Source organism: Ascaphus truei, chromosome 4 (genome assembly GCF_040206685.1).
Source record: "Ascaphus truei isolate aAscTru1 chromosome 4, aAscTru1.hap1, whole genome shotgun sequence".
NCBI lineage: Eukaryota > Metazoa > Chordata > Amphibia > Anura > Ascaphidae > Ascaphus > Ascaphus truei.
The window spans coordinates 36,358,577-36,378,355 of NC_134486.1; the positions used below are offsets into that span (position 1 = coordinate 36,358,577).

The following is a 19,779-nucleotide window of genomic DNA, read 5'->3' on the forward strand; positions in this document are numbered from 1 at the left end:
CGGTGCTGTGTAGCTGTCCCTGTGTGTACGTGCCGGTGTGTCGGAAACAAGCAGCGGGGGGGCGGGGGGGGGGGGGGGGTAGCGTGGGGGCGGTGACGTGAGATTGCTGAAGTGAGCACTTGTGCTTATCTCGGCCTCTTTATAAAGAGAGGGAGCGGCCACCGCTCAGCAGCACAGCGCCTGGCAGGGACTCACTGCGCAGGGACATCCGGGGCTGTGTGAGGACCCCCTACTGCACAGGACCCCCCACTGCACAGGACCCCCTACTGCACAGGGATATACTGCACAGGACCACCCCCCACACCGCTGCACAGGGATATACTGCACAGGACCACCCCCCACACCGCTGCACAGGGATATACTGCACAGGACCACCCCCCACATCACTGCGCAGGGACATCCGGGGCTGTGTGAGGACCCCCTACTCCCCCCCTCCCACCCCCCTAATGCACGGGGACTCCCAGGGCTGCGTGAGCCCCCCCCCTGCTTTCTGAGCATCTCCACTACTGCACAGGGACCCCCACTACGGCACAGGAACCCCCCCAACCGCCAGCACAGGGACCCCCACTACTGCACAGGAACCCCCCAACCCCCAGCAAAGGGACCCCCACTACTGCACAGGAAACCCCCAACCCCCAGCACAGGGACCCCCACTACTGCACAGGAAACCCCCAACCCCCAGCACAGGGACCCCCACTACTGCACAGGAACCCCCCAACCCCCAGCACAGGGACCCCCACTACTGCACAGGAACTCCCCAACCCCCAGCACAGGGACCTCCACTACTGCACAGGAACCCCCCAACCCCCAGCACAGGGACCCCCACTACTGCACAGGGACCCCCCAACCCCCAGCAAAGGGACCCCCACTACGGCACAGGAACCCCCCCAACCGCCAGCACAGGGACCCCCACTACTGCACAGGAACCCCCCAACCCCAAGCAAAGGGACCCCCACTACTGCACAGGAACTCCCCAACCCCCAGCACAGGGACCTCCACTACTGCACAGGAACCCCCCCAACCGCCAGCACAGGGACCCCCACTACTGCACAGGGACCCCCACTACTGCACAGGGACCCCCCCAACCGCCAGCACAGGGACCCCCACTACGGCACAGGAACCCCCCCAACCGCCAGCACAGGGACCCCCCACTACTGCACAGGAACTCCCCAACCCCCAGCACAGGGACCCCCACTACTGCACAGGAACCCCCCAACCCCCAGCACAGGGACCCCCACTACTGCACAGGGACCCCCACTACTGCACAGGGACCCCCACTACGGCACAGGAACCCCCCCAACCGCCAGCAAAGGGACCCACACTACTGCACAGGGACCCCCACTACGGCACAGGAACCCCCCCCAACCGCCAGCACAGGGACCCCCACTACTGCACAGGAACCCCCCAACCCCCAGCAAAGGGACCCCCACTACTGCACAGGAACCCCCCAACCCCCAGCACAGGGACCCCCACTACTGCACAGGAACCCCCCAACCCCCAGCACAGGGACCCCCACTACTGCACAGGAACCCCCCAACCCCCAGCACAGGGACCCCCACTACTGCACAGGAACCCCCCAACTCCCACATATAGTATATACCACATATAGTATACAGCCAGGTGCACCACAGTAAGCAATCCTATACACGTGTTAAAGCTGATCCAGCAGGTGCTTCCCAGAGGATCCCCCAGCATTATATAGTAATTATTGTGGTCATTTATGCAAATATTGCATTCCCAGCACTACATGCTGATACCATACAGCACACTGACCACGGGCATTGCAGGGGGGTCTGTAACATTGCACATTGGCCTTATAGTATATACCACACGTCCCAGGCACTGAACACTCATCCCATAGCATTGTATACTCATTCCAATATTTTTACACTGGCCTCAGACACTACACACTAACACACTAGACAATTCACACATTGCATATATACTCCAGGTACTGCACCTCTGACCTCACACATTGAATAGATACTTCAGGTACTGCACACTTACCTCACTCATTAAAATAGATAAGCAGGTAATGCACACTGACCTCACACATTGCATATATACTCCAGGTACTGCACACTGACCTCACACATTGCATATATACTCCAGGTACTGCACACTGACTTCACACATTGCATATATACTCCAGGTACTGCACACTTGCCTCACACATTGCATAGATACTCCAGGTACTGCACCTCTGACCTCGCACATTGAATAGATACTTCAGGTACTGCACACTTACCTCACTCATTACATAGATATGCAGGTAATGCACACTGACCTCACACATTGCATAGATACTCCAGGTAATGCACACTGACCTCACACATTGCATAGATACTCCAGGTAATGCACACTGACCTCACACATTGCACAGATACTCCAGGTACTGCACACTGACCTCACACATTGCATAGATACTCCAGGTACTGCACACTGACCTCACACATTGCATAGATACTCCAGGTAATGCACACTGACCTCACACATTGCACAGATACTCCAGGTACTGCACACTGACCTCACACATTGCATAGATACTCCAGGTACTGCACACTGACCTCACACATTGAATAGATACTCCAGGTAATGCACACTGACCTCACTCATTTTATAGATATACAATACCTTGCACACTGATCCGCTCATTTTAAAGATTCACAATACCTTGCACACTGACCCTACTCACTAGACAGGGACACCAAGCCCCCCCCCCCCCTCCAGCCATGGGTCGCTACACAGGAAAGATGTGCCGCCTAATTTTCATGCTGGTCATCACCGTCATCTTCTTCGTGGTTGAGCTGGTGTCCGGATACCTGGGGAACTCCATCGCTTTGGTCTCGGACTCGTTTAACATGCTCTCTGACCTCATCTCCCTGTGTGTGGCCATCACGGCCTCTCACATCTCTCGTCGCCAGACCCGGGGTCCCCGGGCCACGTATGGCTACACCCGGGCGGAGGTGGTGGGGGCCCTGTGCAATGCCGTATTCCTGACTGCCCTTTCCTTCACCATCCTGGTGGACTCGGTGCTGAGACTGGCTCGGCCCGAGAGGATCGACGACCCGAGGCTGGTGCTGATCGTGGGTGCCCTGGGACTTCTGGTTAACATTGTGGGACTGTTAGTCTTCCAGGACTACGGCGCCTGTATGCGCTTTTTCCGGGGTCGCCGGAGCAGAGTGGCGCAGGGGGAGAGCACGGGCGCAGTGGACTCACAGATCAGGGTGACCCCGTACAAGGGAGCCTGCGAGGGACAGGGAAACCAAGAGACCGACGAAACAGGTGCCTTTCGGGTATTACGGGAGGGGAGTGGAGTGTGGCTGCAGGGTGGGCTCAGGCACTCGGGAGCTGGGTTACCATTAGGGAATGACATCAACAAGACATATATTCCTCTATATGTGAATCCCAGACTTTTAATTGCTTGGCTGAGAGGGATTTTAGGATGTAACCCATGTGACTGTACCCCTTTGGGAATATAACCAAAAGCTCTGGTGATAACCTGAGGTGTGTGTGTGTGTGTGTGTGTATGTGTTATATATATATATATATATCAGTGTGCGACAAACCTATACATTTGCTCGCCCCGGGCGAGTGGATTTAACCCCCGGGCGAGTAAATATTGGCCCAAGCAGCACACGTTTGGTACTAGGTGGCGAGTAGATTTTTTTGTGTGGCGAGTAGATTTTTTGGTGATTTGTCAACCACTGTGTGTGTGTGTGTGTGTGTGTGTGTGTGTGTGCGCACACATACACACACAGTTCCATTTCATGTAGCGGTTCTCTACTTTATTGCTGGTGAGCATAATACGTGTAATCAATGGAACAAAGCTGTTTAGATGCCATTTTTAAAAATGTTACCACATTTATACTAACTAGAAGGGAGAAGCCTTATTCAAACTAAGTTTACCTGAGTATCATAATTCAGCATCTGTATACAGTATGTATTTTTTTTTATTTTGAGCACACACTGAAAACAGGAGTGAGGTTTTGCAGGGATCCTGAGCAGCTGCTTGTTATTGCTATTACTTATTGCTATATCTCTGTTATCTTCTGGTATCATTAATATAATTATCATATGTCTCCTGTAACACACATTAAAATAATAAACATGTTTATCACAAACATATAGTGACTGCATTGTTTCCCCATTAAGATCTCTGCCTTTTTGTTTTATCCAAGTTTCCCGTTATCACTGTTTCTTTGACCTTCAGCCCTAAAACCAAGTTCATGTGTGGTGACAAAGTTGAAAGTGATCGTGGCTCAGAATGTCAGAGCAAACTGCTTATTGCTTTTCTTTTTAATGCTGAAGCTGATTTTAAAAAATCGGTGTCTCTTTTGTTTGTAGAACTTATACACAACACAAGGTTTCTTCTTTGGCTACAGGTGATACTTTAAGCATCCAGGATGAACCTGAGGATGAAGAACTGAAGAAAGATGAAAATAAAGGTGCTACTTTAAACATTAGAGGTAATGTCTTCTGATGTCACTGTCACATGGACACAGCTATCTATAATAATCAGTATTGTTCATATTGACCCCTCCATTTCCCCAAAGTGGTCCCTTACAAACACGATTGGGCTAAAATTGGTCTTATTTGGTGGAAATCCAGGTATGCTTTTTTTCTCTCCATTGTTAGGTAAAGCAGCTCAGTTCTTGTGTCAGAAAATAAAGAAAAATATAACATTGCTAAAAAGGATATTGTTACTTCTTTTAAACAGAATGTCACTGTCCATTTCCAAATTTTTAACACATTCTCAAGCAGACGGTTATTGTTAGAGGTTTATGTCCTCTGTAACCCATTAAGTGCAGCAACAATGTTCCAGTATTGAACAGGTTAATATGGTATCATTTTAAAATAAAAAATGAGTAGTTTCTATATGTAGAGTAGTTATATAAAGTAAAGGTACCAATGTACCAAGTAACAATAATGTAACAGTCTAGTTAACGTAACCTGAACAATTTTAACCATGTTAATAGCAAAGGTGTTTGGCTGCTTATATTTTGGGGGGAATTAACTACAAATTGAATTTCTTAGGGACCTTTGTCGGGAAGTGTTTATCAATCGTGTGTGTTCTTTGCGCTCATCCCACACTGTCCTTATCAGAGAGCTGAGAAAGGAAGGTTAGGAGAGGTCTGGCTGAATATCACTCTGTGACATCACACAACAGGGAACAGGCAGAACAAATGAATCCCCTTCTAAGTCTCCGCTCGCCATGTTTACAAGCTAATCTACAAAATATACTGATAGGTGCCAGATCTGAGTAATAAAATGTATCAAACACATAGATGTTACCCCTTACACGTGTAATTGCCATTAGTACATATGGTCCTTGGAGGGATTTCTCCTTTAAATATAGCAAAGAAAAGTGGGTAGCTGGGTTGGTCCTTTCTTCTATGTAGTAACAATGGAGGGAGAGGAAGTAGGGGGTATGATGGTACCTTTTATTGGACCAATAAGTAGTTGATATGTTTACAAGCTTTCAAACCTCTAAGGGTGTTTCATTGGGTAACCTGACCCTGAGAATTTCGGAAGCTCACAATATATCCAATAAAAAGGTACCAACTACTCCCTCTCCCTCCCCTTTATATAATAGATACCGCTATTTTCCTGTCTGGAGGCAGCAAGCAGGCATCTTCGATTAGAGATGTAATGTATAATGCTGTTCAGTGTTAATACCTATGGCTTCTGCTCCTTTTCGAAGAGCACAGACCTGTTCATTTCCTCTCCCCCTTCTTGTTCAGCTGATGTTTTTGACAGAAGCAGCAAGAAAGATACAGTGCAGACTAAGCAGGAGCCAAAGCAATTAGTGACAAAGCTGAATTTCTGCCTAGCTGCACCCAATACAGTAAATGTATTATGAAATATGAGGAGTGATTAACCCCCCCCCCTGCTGTTTGTGGAGTTTTCTGCTCCTGAGTATTTTCAGCAGTCGCTGCAGCTGCTCCCATAACTAGGGTACCAATAAGGCAGCATTAATAAAATATCTTGTTTTATTTCAAAGTCAACATTTCTGTGTTATTATTTGCAAAGAATCACAGCACGGCCTAGTGGAGTAAGGCAGAGGTGCGCAAACTTGGGGTGCAAGACTTTTTTTTTGGGGGGAGGGTCGGCAGTTACAGAGGCCCCGCGCTCTTCCCCCAAGGCATTTAAATGAAATGTCGGGGAGTGCGGGAGGCCCCTGTAACTCACTTATTTGGTTTCGGGAGATGCATCGCCATGGCAAAGCGGCATCAAATGACGCCACAGGTTCACGTGATGTCACCTGACCCCAAAGCATCATTTGATGCTGGAACAAAGGTAAGGGGGAAGGGGGGGAGGCAAGCAGTGGGGGAGAGCAGGCAGGGGGGTGAGGCGCCCAAAAATTGTGCACATCTGGAGTAAGGTGTGCGTTTCCTGAATCTGGATTGGGAAAGACTATAATGAATAACAGTTCTTTATTGCTTACACTAAACCTTTGCGTTGCTGTCCTGTACCCGCAGGTGTTCTGCTCCACGTGTTGGGGGATGCGTTGGGGTCAGTGGTGGTGGTGGTTGCTGCCTCCATATTTTACTGCCTTCCCTTGAAGGACGACCCATGTAACTGGCAGTGTTATATCGATCCCAGCCTCACGGTCGTGATGGTTGTCATCATTCTATTCTCTGCCTATCCCCTCATCAAAGAAACTGCAACCATTTTGCTTCAGATGGTTCCTAAAGGAGTCGATGTGGAAGAGATCGGTAAGCAATTCTTAATTTAAAAAAGAAACCATTTCTGTCTTGCTGGGTCAGTTTTGATTAACTTGAGAGGGCCGACCACCAGTGTCCTGCTGCTGTCATTCATCCACATGGAGCCCCCCGTTGCGGAATGACCATAAGCCAAGTAGTAATGTGTGAAACATCCCAGAGATGTGGGTTTTTAGCTTGTCTCTTGTATACCCATGATAACCCTTTAATGTCTAAGGGCTGGGACCCGCTGCGCCCGGTGGTGCGGGCGGCCGCGTGAGCGCAACTCACTATTGCTGTTTAGCCTCACGATCCGGTCCCAGTCCCTCCTCACTGCCGACGTACTGTGACGCGTCAGCCAGCAGGGGATACAAGAGAATTGTGTTCCCGTGCGGCGACGCGTCACATGGTACGCGAGTCAGCCAATGGGGAGGAGGGGAGGGAAGGAGCTAGATGGGAGGCGCCTTGGGCGGGGAGCAGGGAAGGAGCTGTGGGTTAAAGTGTGTGTGTGTATATGTGTGTATGTATGTATGTGTGGGGGGTGGACGGCACCACGATCAGATCCCACTCCCCTCCCCCCCCCCCCCCACCGGCTCCCTACAGACCGCATATCGCGGTCTGTGTCTGTCAGTGCCCCGCCTGTCTGCAGTGCTAGCCCCCACAGCTGACGACTGGAAGCTGGGACGGACAATGGCCTCACGGACATCCCAGGAGAAGGGATCAGCATGGCACCAGAGGATATATTGCACACAGTTGTAATCCTGAAGACAAGGTTGTGTAGAAAGCCAGTGCATCAGAAAAAACAAGTCCTGTTTGGCATAATAAACTCAGGTTTAGGATAAACTCCTTCAATGTAAGCGTATAACATAACGAAGCCCTAATAGGGTTAGGGGACTAGTACCTAATGCCAGCGGCACCATAAATAAATAGTACAGACCAACGTCCCATATATCAGAGAAAAAAGGGGTACAGCGACCCACAAAGTGAACTCACTCAGTTTCTCCTGGAGTATCCAATCTCAGAATCTTCATAGGCATAGTGCAATCTCCCAGGTGATGGCAGGAACAAGTAGAAAAATAATGCAGTGCACTGCCCAAAGTAACAGAAGGAGGCTCACAGTTTTAAGCAACAAAAAATAGATTTATTACATATAAAGTGGACAAAAGGGTCCCCCCTAGGCCACAGCAGGGGTCCACCAACTAGTTTCAGGCAAAAATGCCCTTTATCAAGGTGTACAGAACAACCCAAAAAGCCCCAATTTATAATACAGCACTGATCATGCTGTGACATCATGACCAATCAGAAAGCAGCACCTATTAGATGTGTCACATCAATACACTAAACTTTATTAGACCTCACATGTCTGCAAATACAAGGCAATGAGTATGGGCAAACAGGTAGTGCGCTCTGATTGGTGCACTGACTTCTGGAACAATTGTAACTTTATTAAACTGACGTTTAAAAACGTCCATGACAACAAAAAAGGGGCTTCTTAAACCTTAGTGCAAAGATAAAAAAACAACAAAATATAAAGAACAAACATTCCACATAAGGACTAACATTAATAATAAACTTAAAAAAAGAATATTAATAACAATTACAACTTAAAATTAAAAACATAAACATATGTAAAGTGCTATTAATCAAAATTGTGAGAGAGATAATAATACATTAACTCCCATGAGGAATTTTAACTTTGTCCTAGACGTCATGAATATTAAAAATTGACAAAAATAGCACAGTTGCACACAGAACATTTGCAAGACCAGGAGGGCACAAAATAGATTCATACATAATTGTTAAATGTTACTTAATCATTTATCCCCTCTTTCCTTTAAGATTACTAAGCACATAGACCAGAAATTAACCCTAAAATAAAAAAAGAGAAGGGGAGAATCCCCTAAGTAAGGAATCAATAATGGTCATATGTGATCTTAGGTTTATCCAAAGGGAAGGGGGAAAGGTCAACATTTGAATACTCCAAAGAACAATAAATACTTGAATGTGAAAAGATTAGGTATATGTTAATTTCACAAAGCAGGAACATGATGATTTCAAAAGACCAATATTCTATTACAGAATATAATTTACTTGAGGAAAATCAATCACCTCAGAAAATGTCTATAACAGAAGATAACATATTTTTATCAAGTTTTTAGGGATTTTCTAGGAAGGTTCCCTAGTAGACATTTGGCAGATATTTCAACACTTAATTATCAAGATTTTTTTAGAAAAAGCATATAGTTAGCAAGATTTTTAGCAAATTTTATAACCAATCTCTCAAACATTTTTGGCACTTTTTTGGCCAATTTTCTAACCATTTATTTAACAAATTCTGCAACAGATTTTACAGTGAATCTCTAGCAGGATTAATAACAGAATTTTTAGCAAAATTTTTTTAGCAAAATTTTTAGCAGAATTTTTTTTAGCAAAGATTTTTAACAAAGTTTTTGCAAGATTTTTAGCAAAAATTTGAGGAAATGTCCCAGGTCCCAATCTGTATTAAGTCCAAATGGAACCTGGGTTTTCAAAGTAAATATCCAAAAGGCCTCTCTCTGATCTGATATGTGGAATGTCTGTTCTTTATATTTTGTTGTTTTTTTTTATCTTTGCACTAAGGTTTAAGAAGCCCCTTTTTTGTTGTCATGAATGTTTTTAAATGTCAGTTTAATAAAGTTACAATTGTTCCAGAAGTCAGTGCACCAATCAGAGCGCACTACCTGTTTTCCCGTACTCATTGCCTTGTATTTGCAGACATGTGAGGTCTAATAAAGTTTAGTGTATTGATGTGACACATCTAATAGGTGCTGTTTTGTGATTGGTCATGACGTCACAGCATGATCAGTGCTGTATTATAAATTGGGGCTTTTTGGGTTGTTCTGTACACCTTGATAAAGGGCATTTTTGCCTGAAACTAGTTGGTGGACCCCTGCTGTGGCCTAGGGGGGACCCTTTTGTCCACTTTTTATGTAATAAATCTATTTTTTGTTGCTTAAAACCGTGAGCCTCCTTCTGTTACTTTGGGCAGTGCACTGCCTTATTTTTCTACGTAATCCTTAAGACACCTTTGAATGGACCACAAGGTGTCTTCTAGTGCCGGAAGGTGCATTATGGCATAGCAACGTGTAGGAGGAAGGTGCATTATGGCATAGCAACGTGTAGGAGAAAGGTGCATTATGGCATAGCAACGTGTAGGAGGAAGGTGCATTATGGCATAGCAACGTGTAAGAGGAAGGTGCATTATGGCATAGCAACGTGAAGGAGCGAGGTGCAGAAGTACACACAAGGAGACAGTTTTAGGGAAATGAAACATGGCTTTATTTAGCCTGTCCCTCTAAACACTGCACAGAATACAAAAACAAAATAAACAAAGGCCTGCTCCACTTTGGAGTATAACTAAACAGTATATGCCCTAACTATGTATGACTGGCTGGGTAGGCCAGTTCCCAGTTCCAAAAACATATACTATATTTCTCAGGGAGCAATATATAGGAAAGTCATCTGGTTCTCCAGCTGCAGGCTTTGCAGTCCAGCCGCTCCCAGGAATATCAGGCTGCTCTTTCCTCTCCTTTGTCAGCATGTTGTGTGCTAAGAAATATCTGTCCTCTGTCAGCACCCTTCTGTGCTAAGGAAATGTCTCTCGGGCGTCTCGCAATCAGCACACCGTAACCCTGTGTGCTCAAGAAATCTCCTGGTTAGTTCACAGTAGGAGGCTTTTAAATTGGCCTGATTCGCCAGGTGGAGCCTGGTTGATTGCCTGGCTGCAATCAACCAGCTCCTTGCTGGATTCCTCCGAGAATTTAGAGGCAGATTTACTTAAACAGGGATAAGTCTCTGTTACACAGCGCTTAGTAAATATGGGCCTGTATCTTTGCCAGGGACAAAACATCTTGTTCCATACTGGCCCCTAAGCTCATATCATAAGAACAGCCCAAAAATGGGTAATGGAAGTTTAGGGCAGTGGTGGAGTTTGTGGAACGACACTCCTGATTTGTGATGTATTCTTAAAGCATTGATCACATTTTGTGTATTTCATCTTGCCCTTTCATTGGGTGTGTTTATTATTAAAATCCAATGCTTCAGGCAGGAGATACGAGCAGTTGAGCATGTTAAGTGTCCCAGAGCCCAGTGCAGTCTGAGGTTACCATGGTGATGCTCAGACGGCAAGATATTAACATTATATGAGTTACCCTCATGTAGACTTCCGGGGGAGATTGTATTTTTAATTCACCCTGGGGATATGTATCAAACACAAAAACTGAAAGTAAATTGATGCCTGTGAAGGTGTTTTGATGACCATGTGGGAAATGTATCACGTTACTTAGGGGGTAATGCTATACAGTCCAAAGCAGCTATTCTGGCCGTCTTGGTCCTCAATTCCCTTCAACTTGGAATTTTTGGCCATAAATGGCCTGAACGCCCACTTCGAGCAATATAGAATAAGGCAATTAGTGTCACTTTTTCTTGGGTATTGTAGATCAGTAATCAGTTTGCGGGAAGGCTTATAGAAGAAATGGTAAAGTTGTCAAATGCAACACGGTTGATTAACAGATTTCTAACATTTAACAGAGATGCCGACAGGGATATACGTTGGGTACTTGTTGCATAGTCCCATATACCTAAGCACATGTTTTGGGAGCTTAAAATATTGCCCCAATTAACCTGAACAGGGTAGTATAAAGTGATATTCAGGGGCATATTCCCTATTGTCTGATACATATCATTAACCTTTACGGGAGTGCCGCCAGACCCCCGGCATTTGCGGTTATGTGATTGCTCCAGGAGGGATCACATGGCCGCCTTCGGATGCGGCTCCACTTCCGTTTCGATTGGACCGCCCGCTCTGTAGGAAAAGTCTGCCCGATCATCCCCTAAAAAACATACTTTTCGTCAATAATTAATAATGGCTGTACACTGCACTTCTGGTTGGAGATGACCAAACACGGACACAACACATCCATGTGCTGGAGTGATTGTTCTAACAGCATTTGTTATAGGTGCTTTCCAGGATTTGTATGTGTGTTTACTTGACAGTGTTTACATTGTGGATATCTGAAACACACCACACACAGACACACAGACACACACACACAGACACACACAGACGCACACACACAGACGCACACACATACATACATACATACATACACACACTATACATACATACATACATACATACATACACACACTACACACACACAATACACATCTATTAGAAACAAGATACATACTGGAAGCTAAACACATTTGATCACTTGTTCTGACCCGGAGCTTCTTTTGTAAGAGTAAGAACTGCTAAATTATCATAAAGTATTTGAATCTTTTAGCAACTGCAGGTTTTATTTACCTTTCTCTGTGTGTTTAGTACCTGCAATCCTTATTGCACAAGTAGTATCCCTTCAGCAGCATGTATTATTGGTACTCACAAAATAATATGTTCCCAGTAGTATCACAATGAATTTATAGCAGAGGCATAAAGTATATAGAGGCAACATATTGCAGATTGGCACCTTTAATGCAATTTAAAAAAAAAAGTATAAGTATTTTTTACATTTTTGCAAGTTGTTTCAACTTTCATAACACTTTCAGCAAACATAACGTCACGTGACCTTTCATTTGTGTAAAAGTGAAGACGTTGAGTGTTGAGCGGTATATTGGTGCATAATTAATTGCATGTGAGGTAAGAAAGAGTTTCTTACATCTGCTGGAGATTGTGAGACGGCAGAAAGTTACTCAGCCTTAACTTGGTGGATTTCTTGACACAGATTCAATTAGCGCAATTTGGTAGCTATTATAATATCTGAGTCCCTGCTCCTTTACTCCTTCTTTAGCCACTCCCCAAATGTGAAGCCAATGTATATTTGGAGCAAACACCTTGATATATGGATTATGCACAGGATTAAAATCAGAATTTTTATTTCAATTTTGATCAAACGTTGCCTTACTATATAAACTATATTATATCAAATAAAGTACATATCTCTACATTCTCATTTTAATTCTGTGCCTCTATGCGTCCAAAGTAAGTTGGACCAATCATTTGAATTCATTTGGGTTTGTAAATATAAAGCCCAAAAGGTTACCTTAGGCTATTATAAGTAAATCAACAATAGGAGTGTCCTCTCCAATAGTTGCTACCAGGAGCCTTATTGCATGATATAAATGCTTTGACCATACCAGTGTTCTTTGGTGGGGAGTTGTGTGTGGGCCTGATAAAAGTCCTTGGTAGGGCAGTGAAACCTTTGTCATAAACCTTCTATTATTAGTTTTTACAAAGGACTTTCTTTTTCTATGTTCTAGGCCAAAAATTAGCCCAAGTGCCAGGGGTGAAAAGCATTCACGAAGTTCATATTTGGGAACTCGCAAGTGGGAAGAACATCGCCACACTCCATGTCAAGTTTAAGGACTCCTCTGAGTACAATGCTGCTAATCACCAGATCCGAAAAATCTTTCATGCAGAAGGAATTCATGCTGTGACTCTGCAGGTTGAGTTCACTGATAAGAAGGACACGGGCTCCTTATCATGCAGCTCCCCCTGCATATCCAAGAAATGTGATCCCCAATTGTGCTGCAGCCAACTGGCTTGTTTGATGAAGCAAATGGCCACGCGATGAACAATGGCACCTCCTCTCAAGTATGGTACAGGAGTAAAGACTTAAATACCACCACTGATATTGAGATTTCAATTGAACCTCTATGGGGTGAACAAATAGAATCTAAAGGCAGGAATATTACAAATGGTTTAACAGAAAGTCAAGCTCTCAACTCCAAAAGCACTCGTTTTTAGACTAGTAATGTAATATGGTAGTATGTATGGAGCAAGGACACGTGACTGAGCCTTATGAATCGTATCTACCATTTATATGGAAAGCAAACTAGAACAGAAAATGACAGTACTTCGAGTTCAGCAAGGCAAGTTATGTTGTGGGTACATACAGTATATTTATCCAGATACACTGTAACACTAAATCTGTCCTATTAATTGTAAGAAAAAAACAAGAAATGAATGAGTCAAGCTGTCAAATGAAACTACTGAAGTTTACGTTGCCCTCCTCAGGCTGAGATCATACTGTGGGCTTGAGCGCGCGCATGGCGTGGTGCGCGCCCGACGCTCAAGCCATCTCTGCATATAGTGTTTCAGGCAACGAGCGTGGCGGAGGCATGTCTATGACGTCATGGAGCTGGTTCGCCGTGATTAGCTGAACCATTCACCTGATGCGGCTGTGACGCGGTCGCCGCTTGAAAGACACTCAAAACACGGTCGCGCCATCACGCTCCGTCGTGCGTGCACACTAGGAGTGGCCTGTAAGGGATCCTGCAACTTGTGCCTGGTGTGTGCGCGTGCGCCGACCATCGCACACAGTATAAGCTCAGCCTTAACTGCACCCAGCACAGCCCAAATCCACTGTGCACATAAGCTATGTTCAGATCGCTTCTAAAATGTAGAGTTACAGCCTTGTGTAAAAATGGACAGTCACTTCCCATACAATAATTGACATTAGTGGAAAAAAAAATTGCACATTTTGCCAAAAACCCACCAAGCAATTATCTTGCTCAAAGACAGAGCTTGGAAAATGTTACACATCTTCACCAAATTATGCACTGAATGTGCCCAGTATTAGAACGAAGCACTTTGGAGGCTGAACTGGAAACCGCTCTGTTTCCCACAATGCCTTGCATAATGTTATAGGCATTGTGGGGACGTGACTTCGGGAAGCAGAGCAGTGATTGACAGCTATGTACCCAACGTGTTTTTTTTTTTTTTTTTAATATATCTTTCAAGCACCATGTATCACACATATTTTCTTAGACAAGTGGACTTTTTTGATCTCTGTTTAAAGAGCAAGTTTAATCGCAACATTTGTGAAAATGTAGATTTTTTTTTGTGATCGTTGTGAAAATTGGTGGGTTATGAAAAAAAAGTACATTTATTAAAACAAAAACAAAAATATATTTATATTATTGCATTACAGCTGACCAAAAAGCACGTTTTTGAACTTTAATGAAACAGAAGGAACTTTTGTGCACTGCGCTGGGACAGATTCCCACATCCCTGTTCTGACCCCACAGGTCCCGAGCCCACCAGCCCTATTTCAGTGTTGTCGGATATATTTTTTCTTTATATAGAATTACATATATCATGTATAGAGCATTACAATATATGCATATTTTTTATAACTTTTTTTGATGAAGAATGCTGGTCAGCCACTGATATGGGTAGACATGCTACAGGAAAAAGGGGCAGAACTGCTTTATTAACCCCGTAATAGGGCTGAAATATTTCAGCAGGTATGACCTGTCCCGTCCGATGTTTTGAATTTATCTTTTAAAGGTTTTTTATTTTATCTAAAATGTTTGTTTTTATTTTTCATTTGTAAATTCAATTATTTTGTATAAAAAGGACCATTTTCTTACTTATATACTGTAGGCATACAAGGGACCATCAATAGCCTTGAATTCCTTTTTAACATATCGCTGGCATTGGTTCATTTTGGTCCATTGTTGGTCTGTACCCTTAACCCACCTCATTGCCATAGAGCAGGGGTGGCCAACTCCAGTCCTCAGGGGCCACCAACAGGTTAGGTTTTAAGGATATCCCTGCTTCAGCACAGGTGGATCAATCAGTGTTCATTGACTGAGCCACTGATTGAGCCATCTGTGCTGAAGCAGGGATATCCTAAAAACCTGACCTGTTGGTGGCTCTTGAGGGCTGGAGTTGGCCACCCCTGCCCATAGGGCCTTCAATAATTTGACTTGAACCCTCTTTGTGCACTTCTGGGCTTAAGGAAAATGATACAGTACTGTATTTGTTATATACAAGATTACCTTTTATAGAAAGTCAGCGAACAAAAGGATAGTATTTAGTATAATATATTAAGTTCGGGCACATGGGGGGCTCAAAGTCCGAATTTAGCGGATTCACGTTCCATTTTCGGATCCAAGTGAAATTCGAGCCCAAACCCAAGAAAATCTTGTCCTCAGATTTTGATGCATCAATTTCTTTAAGAAAATACAAAACCAAAATCAATTGAGTTTTGTAAAAACCTAAACTTGAAAAATATTTGGAACCACAACACACATGTTTTTGGAGCCTAAATGGAAACACAACTAAAACTGCCCATCCTTATTTATTACAAATGTATATGGCATATCTATTACATGTAAATGAAGATTATATTTTATGATGACATTGTAATGATTAAATTAATATTATTTGCATGCATATTTTTGCAATGGATGAATACAATATATATATATATATATATATATATATATATACAGTGCTTGACAAATCACCCAAAAATCTACTCGCCGAACCAAAAAATCTACTCGCCACCTAGTCCCGCCCCCAACCCCGCCTCTAGTCCCGCCCCCAGCCACGCATTTTTAAAAAAGCCATAAATTAAATAAATTGAATAAATTCCTAGTAAGAACATTCGTTTTTGATATTAGTTTATTTATTGTATTACATTATACTACAATTAGTCCTTGGTGTGTGTGTGTGTGTATAAATGTCGAATCTAGAAAAAAAAAGCCAGATGTGAATGACTAGTTTCCTGCACCCCTTAACTAGTGTCTGGATGCCCCCGCTTCACAATATTTAAAGCAGCAATCCCGTCTGGGATCTTACCTGATCCGCAGACCCTCAAAGTCAAGGTACCCTCATTCCCGCAATGTTATACATTGGAGGGGAGGTGTTCGTTACCTGTCTTCTGGGTTAGGGGGGGTTCGATGTCTTCCGTGTGAAGCTTGAGTCAGATCTGGAAGTAAGCAGTATAGGTTATTTCAGTGTAGTATAGGGCAGTTAAGATATCCAGATCCAGAGTGTGAGAGTGTGTGGGGGAGAGAGCGAGAGTGTGTGGGGGAGAGAAAGAGAGAGTGTATGGGGGAGAGAGAGAGTGTGGGAGAGAGAGAGAGTGGGAGAGAGAGAGAGAGAGTGGGAGAGAGAGAGAGAGAGTGGGAGAGAGAGAGTGGGAGAGAGAGAGAGTGGGAGAGAGAGAGAGTGGGAGAGAGAGAGAGTGGGAGAGAGAGAGTGGGAGAGAGAGAGTGGGAGAGAGAGAGACAGAGTGGGAGAGAGAGAGACAGAGAGTGGGAGAGAGAGACAGAGAGTGGGAGAGAGAGAGACAGAGAGTGGGAGAGAGAGAGACAGAGAGACAGAGAGAGAGAGAGACAGAGAGAGAGACACAGATAAAGAGACGTCAAGGCGCCGTGACGTTGACGCTGCTCCGCGCTGATTGGATGTTTTCAGCCGACAGTGCTCTGAAAAACAGCTTGGCTGTCGGCTGAAAACTCCAGCGCCTCAGCACGCCTGCGGACGCTCGCGTGAGCCCCCTCTCAAGGCATCCTCATTGAGTATGCAGGGGCTCAGCGCGGAGCGTCCGCACGGCTCAGCGCGGCCTGTCCTTCTATGGACTCGGCCAGAGAGACAGATAGAGACAGACAGAGAGAGACAGATAGAGAGAGACACACAGAAAAAGACAGAGAGAGACACACAGAAAAAGAGAGAGACACACAGAAAAAGAGAGAGACACACAGAAAAAGAGAGAGACACACAGAAAAAGAGAGAGACACACAGAAAAACACAGAAAAAGAGAGACACACACAGAAAAAGAGAGACACACACAGAAAAAGAGAGACACACACAGAAAAAGAGAGACACACAGAAAAAGAGAGACACACAGAAAAAGAGAGACACAGAAAAAGAGAGACACACAAAAATGAGAGACACACAAAAATGAGAGACACACAAAAATGAGAGACACAAAAATGAGAGACACACAAAAATGAGAGACACACAAAAATGAGAGACATGAGAGACAAAGACAGAGAGAGGGCGAGGGCGACACAGGGAGAGGGCGACAGGGAGAAGGCGAGGGCGACACAGGGAGAGGGTGACACTCACAGACACTCACTCACTCACTCTCACTCACTCACTCAGACACTCACAGACACGCAGAGACACACTCACGCAGACACTCACGCAGAAGACTCACAGACACACACTCAGAGACACACACACACACACACACACACACACACACACACACACGCACACACGCACACACGCACACACGCACACAGACAGACACACAGACAGGCACACAGACAGGCACACTGACAGGCACACTGACAGACACACTGACAGACACACAGGCACACTGACAGACACACACACAGGCACACTGACAGACACACAGGCACACTGACAGACACACAGGCACACTGACAGACACACAGGCACACTGACAGACACACAGGCACACTGACAGACACACAGGCACACTGACACACTCACAGGCACACTCACAGACACACAGGCACACTCACACACTCACAGACACTCAGTCTGTCACTCACACACTCACCGGGTCACACGTGGCAGCAGTGGGGTCTCCGCACGGCAGTGGGCCCTCCACATGGCTGGGGTGCCTCTCCAAGACATGGGACACACAGCGCAGCGTGGGCCTCAGCAGCAGCAGGTCCCCCCCCATCCCCCCCGAAGCGGCCGACGCCGCAGCACGCTCCCCGGACACCCCCGGGCAGCAAGCGAGGATCGGGGGCAGGTGATTAGGGGGAGATCATGGGCAGGCGGCGGACTGGCGCAGGAGGCGCGCACGGGGGAAGCTGGGTTGGCACTTCCCCCTCCGTCCCACGTGGGGAGCGGAGGGTGCGGGGGGGCTGGATCGCGCGCTTGTTTTGGGCTTCCCCCTCCGTCCCACGTGGGGAGCGGAGGGTGCGGGGGGGCTGGATCGCGCGCTTGTTTTGGGCTTCCCCCTCCGTCCCACGTGGGGAGCGGAGGGTGCGGGGGGGCTGGATCGCGCGCTTGTTTTGGGCTTCCCCCTCCGCACGTGGGGAGCGGAGGGGGGAGGGTGTGGGGGGCTGGATCGCACGCGGCGCTTGTTTTGGGCTTCCCCCTCCGTCCCACGTGGGGAGTGGGGGGGGGGGAGGGATGCGGGGGATTCTGGGTTGCTGGGGGGAACAGGCAGCGCAAATGGCAGGACACTCTGCTTGCCCTGTGCACGCGCGCCGGGACCACAGGATTTGCCGCCATTTTTTTAAACTTTTTTTTAACCCAATCAGGGAGGGGGATTATTTATTTATTTAAAAAAAAAAAAAAAAAAAATTGGCACGAGCAGGGGAATTCATTGAGCTGCAGCACGGGTCACCAGCTGCCTAAATCCACTCGCAACGGGCGACTGGTTATCATTATTTGTCGAGCACTGTATATATATATATATATTTATATATATATATAATATATATATATATATATATATATATATACAGTGGTTGACAAATCACCAAAAAATCTACTCGCCACACAAAAAAAATCTACTCGCCACCTAGTACCAAACGTGTGCTGCTTGGGCCAATATTTACTCGCCCGGGAGTTAAATCCACTCGCCCGGGGCGAGCAAATGTATAGGTTTGTCGAACACTGTATATATATATATACTAGATGATATACCCGGCGTTGCCCGGCATTGAATTTTCCCGCTCCCCCCCTCTCTCCGCTCCCCCTCCCTCTCTTTTTTTTCTTCTTCGCTCCCCCTCTCTCTCTCCCCCCTTCCCCTTTCTCCCCCGTTAACAGCAATCGGGGACCCCCTGCACATGAATGTGGCCCCCGTGTTAATAGCTGGGTTCCCCCCTCCCCCCCGTTCACAGCTCCGGCCCTTCCCCCCTTCACACCTCCGTTCCACCCCCCACCCCCCCGTTCACAGCTCCGGCCCTTGCCCTCTTCACACCTCCGTTCCCCCCCCCCATCTCACATGTCCAATTCCCCCCCTTCAGAGCGCAGTGGGTGGGTGAGTGACTTGGTGGGTTGACTGAGGGACTGAGTGAGTGGGTGGGTGACAGGGTGGGTGACTGAGTGACCTTGACTGAGTGACTGGGTGGGTGGGTGACTGAGTGACTGGGTGGGTGACTGAGTGACTTGACTGAGTGACTGGGTTGGTGAGTGACTGGGTTGAGTGACTGGTTGAGTGACTGGGTGGGTGAGTGGGTGAGTGGGTGGGTGAGTGAGTTGAGTTCGAGTGACTGTGTGGGTGAGTGACTGGGTGGGTGGGTGAGTGGG

The 19,779-nt window shown here is 46.0% G+C and overlaps 1 protein-coding gene and 1 long non-coding RNA gene across 2 annotated transcripts; one reads left to right on the plus strand and one right to left on the minus strand.

Annotated features, from left to right (window-relative positions):
• The first annotated feature begins 1,439 nt into the window (after nt 1-1,439).
• On the plus strand, nt 1,440-15,306 carry LOC142492701 (calcium/manganese antiporter SLC30A10-like). Its single transcript, XM_075595585.1, is given in 5 exon segments — nt 1,440-3,285; nt 4,386-4,469; nt 6,483-6,719; nt 13,005-13,286; nt 13,289-15,306. Coding segments are annotated over 5 exon segments (1,359 nt in total). The 5' UTR covers nt 1,440-2,732; the 3' UTR covers nt 13,492-15,306.
• On the minus strand, nt 4,046-8,021 carry LOC142492702 (uncharacterized). The gene is made up of 3 exons (XR_012800885.1): nt 7,698-8,021; nt 6,449-6,692; nt 4,046-4,426 (listed from the first exon to the last, which is right to left on the minus strand). It is a non-coding gene; the product is annotated as an uncharacterized LOC142492702 (long non-coding RNA).
• Nucleotides 15,307-19,779: the final 4,473 nt, after the last annotated feature.